This window comes from Paramisgurnus dabryanus, chromosome 10, assembly GCF_030506205.2.
Source record: "Paramisgurnus dabryanus chromosome 10, PD_genome_1.1, whole genome shotgun sequence".
NCBI lineage: Eukaryota > Metazoa > Chordata > Actinopteri > Cypriniformes > Cobitidae > Paramisgurnus > Paramisgurnus dabryanus.
In genome coordinates this window covers 20,381,632-20,391,891 of record NC_133346.1, presented here as the reverse complement: position 1 = coordinate 20,391,891, position 10,260 = coordinate 20,381,632, and the positions used below count along the sequence as shown (strand labels likewise).

The following is a 10,260-nucleotide window of genomic DNA, read 5'->3' as shown; positions in this document are numbered from 1 at the left end:
AGCATTGTGTGTACGTGGGAACACGTGTGTTTCACATCATGTATGTGTGACACGTGTTCCCAGTGTCTTGTCACTTTTACCCTACTCCCTTATGTACTCGTGTCTTAAGTGAGTAATTATGTTCACCTGTTCCCCATTGATGTGCTGTCTATTTAATGCCCTCGTGTTCTCTGTGTGGTGTGCGTGCGTTGTTGTATGTTCAGAGTTTCATGTTCTCCGTGTGCTCTGTTTCTAGTTCCTGTTTCTTCCAGTTATTGCTACGTGTCTTACCTGTGTTTAGTTTATATTCTGTTTTACCCCCATCGTGGGTATTTATGTTCTGTATTAATAAATCATAGTTTATTTTGGTAGTTCGTGTCTGCGTTTGGGTTCATCCTTTTGTTTCCACTTTCCGGTGTTAACCGATCGTGACAACATGTGCATTTGTTAGTGTGTACAGTATGTAGTTTAGTTGCCACTTGTGTGCTTGTTTTGGCATCCTCGAGCAAACAGATAAGAGCTCTTTTAAAGATTCATGCTCACTATAATCACAGTTATTCATTGATGGTGTTGGCAGATTATTTGTGTTACTTTGGATTAATATTCTTCTGTGAGTTTTAACCACATGATTCCTATGGCAGCTGTGAGATCAAAGCCAAAACATACAAATATAAAACATAGGATTTTTGTATTTGATATTTAACACCACAAGACGATAAAGCTTAAAAAATGGACGGATGGGGAGATCATGGATGCAGATGAGATGTTTGGCTCATTATAGTTTTAAAGATGTTGTAAAGTTTTAAAACTAATATAAGTTGTTTTATTAATCAGTTTATTATATTGTAGTTAGTTGTTTAAAATTCCTAATCTCACGAAAAACATCATGCTAAATAAATACAGCTGAGAAAACAACAACTGAGAGTATGGCTATAAAATAATGATCAGATTAACTATAGAAACAAGTGATGGAAACTTTACAAACGAATTGCAACAGGAAGTAACACATGATGCAAATACAGAAATAAAGGAACTAAATGCAAATGCAAAAGATTATAAACATTGTGACTAAACTGAAATAGCAAAGAATATCTTTAGGGGTGAGAACCGAAAAAGGGTAAGTGACATTTTTGGTAAAATGGAGTTATATATATAACTCTATATATAAATATCAAATGAAAGCTCTTGATGAGCTCTTTTCTGCTGCCAAAGTAAATTCTTAATCAATCTGGAGTTATAAAAGGTAAAGTTTAGTACACAAAGTAAGTTCAAACCATGGTATTTTTTTTTGTTTTGGCTGTCCTGTAAAGTTGATAAAATATCACTTACGCCCTTCTGGTTCTCACCTCTCGATCTGACAAATACCCTTTACTGCTTGTGTTTGTTCAGTTCACAAGTGATCGCTTTAGGGAGTGTTCTGCTATGTCTTGAAGTTGTCTATTTTGTCGAATAGCAGCGTTTATCTTTACATGATGCATATTTTTACATAATTTATTAATATTTATTTTAAAGCAATGATTTGAATGTCACACATTTACCACTGACAATTCCAGGTTCGAAACTTGTTTACAGGAGATGCTTTACTTCAACAGACACTGGAACAACCTACATCATTGACACAGTGTTATAATGTTTGACATTAAGAGGTCAGAGATGTCTGAGATTATTTATGATAATGTGATCACATCTGAGACTCTGGAAATGGACAGAGGAGAGAGAGAGGAGATGATGGTGGACATCTATGAAAGTGCAGATGCTGTAAGAAATGATGAAGTGATGATAAACACAGAGATGATGAGTACAGAGAGACAGCAAGAGCTTCAACATACAGGTACTCACATTCATTTATCAGTTGATTTATTGAAGTGAGAAAGAAAAAACAAATGTAATCTGATGTGTTTGATTTTCAGGAAGAGTCTCAGTGAAGAACAGAAGACACAGATCAGTTCAAGTGTGTTTGTGTTTACTGTCTGTTATTCTGTTCACTGCTGTAATAGTCATCTGTGTCTATTTCACAAACCAACTACTAACACACAACTATCACTTGACTGAAGAAAGAGAAGAGTTACTAACACATAACTATAACTTGACTAAGGAAAATGAAACATACAGCAGCTTATTACTAAACCAGAGCAGAATCTTGACTGAAGAAAGAGAAAAAATCAGAAACAACAGTGATGAACTCCAAGATGCCTTACAAGGTAATATACATTAAAATAAACGGTTACATGTACAACTTTATGCTATATATCATGCAGCGAAAAGTGTTTGTCCTTTATCTTGTGCTTTATGGTAAATGGACTGCATTTATATAGCGCTTTTTAACAGACCTATGGCCATCCAAAGCGCTTTACAATTAGCCTCACATTCACTCACACATTCCTACTGTGCACCGACGGCGGTGTCAGCCATGCAAAGCGCCATCCAGCTCGTCTGGAGCAGTTGGGGTTAGGTGTCTTGCTCATGGACACCTTGACACGTGGTCCGGTGGAGCCGGGGATTGAACCACCAACCTTCCGGTTTGTAGACAACCTACTTGAAACACTAGGCCACTGCCGCTTTTAACATTTTGCATGATTGTCTAGCTGCACAACCCATATACAGTTTTATTTAAATAACAAGGAGATTGAGTATTATATACGGTTCATTAAAAACTATTGAAAGATTCATCCTGTTGTTGTGTTTTTTGGCTTTGAAGGTTCACTTATGAATCGTCTTATGAGCAATAGTAATAATGCTGTCTTAGTAAACATCACTAATGTCAATGTAGTTTGTTCTTCTGCTGACTGTTGTATTTGTGCTCTATGTGCATTTGTATACTGAGAAGAAACAGCTAATACTCCAGATCAATAATGTAACAAAATAAACAGTGACTGACAAAGTTAATATTTAAACTGTTGTTTCAACAGATCAGTGCTCTGATAACTTAACATGGATTTACTACAACTTTAGCTGTTATAACATTTCATCTGAGAGGAGAAACTGGAGTGACAGCAGACGAGACTGTGAAGAGAGAGGAGCAAATCTGGTGATTTTAAACAACAAAGAGGAACAAGTGAGTGATGAAGAATGAGATTTAATGTGTTTGTGTATGTGAACATTCATTTATATGAGTATTTATGTATAACCGCTGTTTGATTATGACAGGAGTTTGTGCAGAAGGCTACAGCTGGTTATTATCATTGGATTGGTCTGAGTAAAGAGGGAGAAGTGTGGAAATGGGTTGATGGCACCACATTGACATTAAGGTGAGAGATCATAAAATTTATCTAAAGGTGTCAATAATTACTTTTTTAAACTGTTTTGCTTCATTGGTGTTTCAGTTTCTGGATGAATGGATACACCGGATCTTACAATCATAGCTGTGCTGCAATAGCTACACTAGGGTGGGCAAATCATACATGTCATAGGACACACAGATGGATCTGTGAGAAGAGAATTTTACAGTGAAATAAACTCATGAAGTAATACACCAGCACCAGTTTTAGTAATTTTGTTTACTTATTTAATGTTTGTTGTTATCCAGTAAATGATTGTATAGAATTATTCTGTAAAGTCAAATTTATATGTTTATATCAGGGGTGTTTCCTCTGAGGAGGCAAGGGAGGCAGTGCCACCTCAAAAAAGTGAATGGGAAAATGATCAACTGTTCTGAAATAAAAGTAAAGGAATAAAGCATGATGTGAAATCAATTAAACTAAATCTGCAAAACAGCGACACCCCCGGTAGAGTTCAGCATCTCTTTTGCCTCCCCTGAGCCCATAGAAGTGTGGATGTCATATCAATCATTCTGTTTATTTTGGCAGGCAGGGAGCGAATATGACATGATTGGTGAATACATTAGTTCCCCTTCGAGGGAACTCGAGCTGCGTCGCCGAAGCTACGCTATGGGAACGCCCTCTGCGTGATTGCGTCTGAAGCACGTATGTCAAATCAGTCCAATGGTCAAGTGACACGTCATAGGCGGGTGACGTGGGAACCAGGAAGCTATAAAAAGAGCACCCGGCAAGCCAACTTCAGCTCTTTGTGCCTCAGCAAGCGAGTGTGTGTCATTATCATGTCTAAGTCCAAACAAAGTTTTAAGGAGTGTGCTTCCCCGTGTCCTCGTTTCATTACGAGCGAGGACTCGCATCATCTCTGTGTTATGTGCCTCGGGGCACAACACGCACGATCATCTCTTGAGAGGGGTGGTTGTGCACATTGTGATAGGATGCCGCTCCGTACGTTGCGCTCGCGGCTCGCACTCTTCGAGGAGGGTGGGGAGCCGCGTGTTCCCCACGGTTCTGGCCCCGCTGCTGCCGAGGCAGAGCGGAAGCTGCGATCGTGGGGATCACAACTAGATCGCGCGGACGAGCTTGAGACGGGTCTCCCCCTTTCTCAGCCTTCACCCGCGGGATCTAGTGCCCCGTCTCTGGATTCGGAAGCATGCGCTGCATTTTCTTCTGCCCAGGGTGGGAGCCCAGATTTGCATTTATCGTCGTCCGAGGAAGTCGATATTATGTCTGTCGACGTGGTGGACGCTGAGGAGCCTTCTCATTCGTCCCCCGCGTTCGATGATTTGATGGAGGTTGTTACTAATGCCGTGGCTCGCTTAAAATTAGACTGGCCGGCGGAGACTCAGAGCGCGCGTCCTCAGAGTATGTTAGATGAGCGCTTTTTAAAACAGAAACCTCAACCTTCGCGGCGCAACATGCCTTTCTTTCCTGATCTCCACAGCGAGCTGTCGAGATCATGGAAAGCTCCGTATTCAGCCCGTGTTCATACCCCTCACGCCACCATGTATTCCAACATTGTGGGGATGGGTGAGCACGGATATTTAACGATGCCCCGGGTGGAGCAGACGCTTGCGAGCTATCTCTCCCCCGCTGCGGCGTCATCATTAAAATCGCCTTCGCTTCCCACGAAACCGGTTAGGTTAACCTCATCTTTAGTGGGTAAAGCTTATAAGTCTGCAGGGCAGGCTGGGGCTTCACTGCATACCTTAGCTGTCTTACAGGCGTACCAAGCAGAACTGCTTAAAGATTTAGATGCCGAGGCGGGGGGTACATCTGATTTATTTAAAGAGCTTCGTCGAGTCACTGATGTGTCACTCAGGGCGATTAAAGAAACTGCGAAAGCCGTGGGTAGATCGATGGGAGCTCTCGTAGCCACGGAACGACATTTATGGCTTAATCTGTCCGAGCTTAAAACCTCAGATAGGGCTTTTCTCTTAGACGCGCCCGTTGCGCCCTCCGGTCTCTTCGGCGATGCCGTTAATACTGTCGTCGAGAGATTTGCGGAGGCTCGTAAGCAGTCGGCGGCGTTCGAACGCTATCTCCCCCTCCGTGCTCTTGATTATAGGGCTGCTGGGCGGGAGCAGCCATCGACATCATATAGAGCATCGCAAAAGCATAGTGTTGCCACTCGTGGTCCCCCTCAAAAAAACTGGGGTTCGGGCGGTCGCGCTCAGACATCATCCAAGCAGAAAACAGACCTGAGGGCTGTTATTATGGCGAGGAAGGCGTCGGCTAAAAAGAAGTCCTGAGGGACGTAGTGTCATATTTCCGAGGGCAGCCCCAATCGGGGAGAGCCGGCAGTCACCTCACAACACGGTGCCCGTCTCTCCTCGATGCCCTCGGGATGCCAGTGTGTTAACCCCGCCGCAGTGTGTGTTTCGGGGCACAGCGGCTTCATATTCTTGTGTGCCTCGTGCGCGGGGCACGCAACACCTCTCTCCGAGGAGGGAGGCATTAATATCACCCAGGTTGAACCCTGCCAGTTTGGTTCAGGGCACCGGGAAAAGTTTAAGCAGTACACAAAAAGCCAGTCTCGAGAGGCTGGTCCCCCTTATAGAAAATTTGGCAGCGTGGAAACTCCTGCCAAACGTGTCTCAGTGGGTTCTGCAAATAATAGAAAAGGGCTACAAAATTCAGTTTTGCAACCAGCCACCCCAATTCAACGGCGTGTTATCTACCATAGTGGGTGCTGGGCAGACTCTAACAATGGAACAAGAAGTAAAAACTCTCTTGTGCAAGGAAGCCATAGAATGTGTTCCTCCTCACAACAGGGAGTCAGGGTTTTACAGCCGCTATTTCATAGTTCCAAAGAAAGACGGGGGGTTACGTCCGATTTTAGATCTACGTCATCTGAACCGGTCTGTTGCAAAACTAAAGTTCAAGATGTTAACTATAAAGCAGATCGTCACACAAATCAGATCCAAGGACTGGTTTGTGACGATAGATCTAAAAGACGCGTATTTTCACATATCTATCCTCCCGCAACACAGGAGATTCCTGAGGTTCGCCTTCGGGGGCGTGGCTTACCAATATCGGGTTCTCCCTTTCGGTCTATCTCTGTCACCCCGTACATTTACAAAGTGCATGGATGCAGCGCTGGCTCCATTACGACTCCGGGGCATCCGTGTCTTAAACTACATAGACGATTGGCTAATTTTAGCCCAATCAGAGAGTATGGCAGCGCAGCATCGAGATGCTGTGCTGACCCACATGAGAGAACTGGGGTTAAGGCTAAATGCAAAGAAAAGCATGCTCTCTCCAGTACAGAGGACAGCTTTTCTTGGCGTTATATGGGATTCAACGACAATGCAGGCACATCTGTCTCCTGCTCGTGTGGAATCCATTCTTTTGGCTGTAGGCAGAGTGAAGTTAGGCCAGTCACACACTGTAAAACAATTTCAGAGGTTGTTGGGGCTCATGGCAGCAGCGTCCAATGTGATACCCCTTGGGCTGCTTCACATGAGACCGCTACAGTGGTGGCTCAAAACCAAAGGGTTTTCCCCGAGGGGCAACCCGTTCCGTCTGATCAAGGTCACGCGCAGATGTCTTCGTGCCTTAGATCTTTGGAAGAGACCATGGTTTCTCTCCCAAGGACTGATGTTGGGGGCTCAGTTCCGTCGAGTTACGCTGACAACGGATGCTTCCCTCACAGGCTGGGGAGCAACTATGGGGAGCCATCTGGCTCATGGATTATGGGGGGCCAGACAGCTCAGCTGGCACATAAATTGCCTAGAGATGATGGCAGTGTTCTACGCCCTGAGATGTTTCATCCCTCACCTGCGGGGCCATCACGTGTTAGTCCGGACAGACAACACGTCGGTAGTCGCGTACATCAACCACCAGGGGGGTTTGCGTTCACGCCCTTTGTACAAATTGGCGCGGCATATCCTTCTGTGGACACAGGGGAAGTTGCTGTCCCTCAGAGCAGTGTACATTCCCGGGTGTCTGAATCAGGGAGCAGACGTCCTGTCGAGACAGGGGCTGAGGCCCGGGGAGTGGAGGCTCCACCCTCAGGTGGTGGAGTCCATCTGGACGAGATTTTACCAGGCGGAAGTGGATCTGTTTGCGTCCAGAGAGACGACACACTGTCCGCTATGGTTTTCTCTCACACATCCAGCACCACTGGGTCTGGATGCCATGGTTCAGCCATGGCCGAGGCTACGGCTGTACGCTTTTCCCCCGATCGCTCTGCTCCCGGGAGTTCTGGAAAGGGTTCGTCGCAACAACGTCCGCTTGTTGTTGGTTGCCCCACTCTGGCCGAACCGAATATGGTTCTCGGACCTGGTGTCCCTCCTCGACGGCTCACCTTGGGAAATACCCGTCAGGAGGGATCTCCTCTCTCTGGCGGGTGGCTCGATTCTTCACCCCCGCCCAGAGTTATGGAAACTGTGGGTCTGGCCACTGAGGGGGCCAGACTCATAGAATCTGGTCTCTCAGCTGAGGCTGCTGAGACCATTCTTCACTCCAGAGCTCCCTCCACGAGGAAGCTTTATGCCTTTAAATGGAGAGTCTTTACTTCCTGGTGCAGCAAACACCTGCATGACCCTGTGAACTGCCCAATTGGTACAGTCTTGGAGTTTCTGCAGGAAAAGTTCACCGCAGGGTTATCTCCTTCTACACTGAAGGTGTATGTGGCGGCCATCTCGGCTTACCATGTTCCTTTGGTCGGGCAATCCCTTGGGAGAGACCCGCTGGTGGTTCGCTTCCTTCGTGGCACTCGGAGGCTGAGGCCTGTAGTCCGACCCAGGGTCCCAGCTTGGGACCTGGCCGTTGTGCTGGAAGGTCTGTCCATGGCTCCGTTTGAGCCCATTGAGACCGTTCCAGTCAAGTTTGTGGCACTTAAGACAGTACTTCTGTTGGCAGTCACTTCTCTGAGGAGAGTGGGTGACCTTCAGGCCCTGTCGGTTTCCCCTACGTGCCTTGAATTCGCACCGGGGATGGTTAAGGCTTTCTTGTACCCAAGGCCCAGCTATGTGCCTAAGGTACCGACTAATGTGCCACGACCTGTCGTACTTCAGGCCCTCTGTCCTCCCCCATTTAGGGATAGGAATCAGGAAAAGCTTAACTTGGTGTGTCCAGTGCGAGCACTGGATGCCTATGTTCACAGATCTTCTTTGTGGAGGAGGGCTGAGCAACTGTTTGTGTGCTTTGGCTCGCCCAAGAAAGGCCTGCCGGCGACCAAGCAGACACTCAGTAAGTGGATAGTTGAGACTATCTCTCTGGCTCATGAGACCACTGGACGGCCTTCACCTATCGCCGTCAGGGCTCATTCTACCCGGGGTATGGCAGCCTCTAAGGCCTTGTGGCTAGGGGCTTCAATGCAGGATGTCTGTGATGCGGCAGGCTGGTCCTCTCCGCTCACATTCGTTCGGTTTTACGAGTTAGATGTTGGTGCTACGCCTGGAGCCCAGGTGCTCATGTCCTAAGCTGTGCGCGTTTTTACACACAGACAGGCATTTGGTAGTATGGTGTTTTGGTACATCGTTCCCATAGCGTAGCTTCGGCGACGCAGCTCGAGTTCCCTCGAAGGGGAACGTCTCGGGTTACGAATGTAACCATTGTTCCCCGAGAAGGGAACGAGACGCTGCGTCTCCCTGCCATACTCCCTGCATCCCTGTCTCGCCTTGCTTCGGCACAATTTAGCTGAAGTTGGCTTGCTGGGTGCTCTTTTTATAGCTTCCTGGTTCCCACGTCACCCGCCTATGACGTGTCACTTGACCATTGGACTGATTTGACATACGTGCTTCAGACGCAATCACGCAGAGGGCGTTCCCATAGCGTAGCTTCGGCGACGCAGCGTCTCGTTCCCTTCTCGGGGAACAATGGTTACATTCGTAACCCGAGACGTTTTAAGGTAACATAGTTCACTGCCCACTTTAATTCAAAAGACAAACATGTACATAGAAAAACTTAATAGATTAAAAATAACTGATCCCTAAAATGCCCCCTGGTGTACGGTATGAATAAAGTAATAAATAGCTTTTCCTGACCTCTAGAGCTGGGTCTGAGTCCACCTTTGTCGAGTACGAGTCAAGACCAAGTCCTTAAACATCAAGTCCGAGTCCAATTCCGAGTCTAAAAGGGTCCGAGTTGGACTCCAGTACGAGTTCTTAAAGGCCGAGTCCAAGTCGAGTCGCCCGAGTCCAGAAAGTAATTAAATTGAAAAAAGATACAAAATTTGTATTGTAAATTGTTACTTTCTATGGATACTTTAACCTTTCAATCCATTAAACCAATGGTAATATAAAAATGTAATAAAAATACCTCTATTGCATCTTGTTGTCACAGGAGTGACGATCTTTTAGGCGGAACCAAAAATTTGGAAAGTTTTGGTTCCGCCCGGATGTTTCCGCCCGGACCGGGGAGAGAAAACACCGGACATCCGGTAGCACTGCGAGGGCTGTAATCAGCCAAACTACGGACAGCTGTGAGTTATTAACAAGAGCGCCGGGTGATTGGACGAAGGCAACACCCAGGCAGATACTTAAGAGCAGTTTAAACCACAGTTGTTGTTGTTAGGAGCAGTGTTGGTGTGTGCTGCAGCGCTGAGTTAAACTCACCGGTTACGCCAGTCGGATTGCTGGACTCGCTCTCTCTCTCTTTGTGCATCGTGGGATTTCGGCTGATGCAGATATTGAAGACCTTACGGGTTGGAAAGTAAACGGAGACTGACCTTGTAGGAATGAAGTGAAAGAAGACGGAACGTGCTATTGTGAGTACCCATCTGTGTAGTGGTGGTATTGACGACTGGAGAAAACGTTATCCGTGTAGCTGGAATTATCATACGGAGGAGTTAACCTAAGGAAACGTGAGATAACCGAAGCACCACAGTCGTGAGTAAACGAATTCATTCATTGAGTGTACCTTGTATATACTTGACCTGGATATCTTTTAAGCGCTTTCCAGCAAGAGTGGGTGGCCCTGCCCCTGAGTCAGCGTGGTGGGTGAGCCACCGGATCTTTGTGTGAGACAGCCACAGTGACGGAAAACAACTGCTAGGCCGTGT

General features: G+C 46.2%; 1 protein-coding gene across 1 annotated transcript; it reads left to right on the top strand.

Moving 5' to 3' along the window:
- The first annotated feature begins 1,608 nt into the window (after positions 1-1,608).
- On the top strand, positions 1,609-3,805 carry LOC135779461 (uncharacterized). The gene is made up of 5 exons (XM_065290173.1): positions 1,609-1,810; positions 1,890-2,180; positions 2,889-3,034; positions 3,127-3,227; positions 3,303-3,805. Exons 1-5 carry the CDS (start codon positions 1,609-1,611, stop codon positions 3,427-3,429), a joined length of 867 nt encoding a protein of 288 aa, XP_065146245.1. The 3' UTR covers positions 3,430-3,805.
- The last annotated feature ends 6,455 nt before the right edge of the window (positions 3,806-10,260 follow it).

Excerpts from the sequence above, each read along its gene's own strand:
- LOC135779461 (XM_065290173.1), top strand. The coding sequence starts at position 1,609 with ATGTTTGACATTAAGAGGTCAGAGATGTCTGAGATTATTTATGATAAT. Across the intron at positions 1,811-1,889 it reads GCAAGAGCTTCAACATACAG|GAAGAGTCTCAGTGAAGAAC; the intron begins GTACTCACATTC and ends TTTGATTTTCAG. Across the intron at positions 3,035-3,126 it reads TAAACAACAAAGAGGAACAA|GAGTTTGTGCAGAAGGCTAC; the intron begins GTGAGTGATGAA and ends TGATTATGACAG.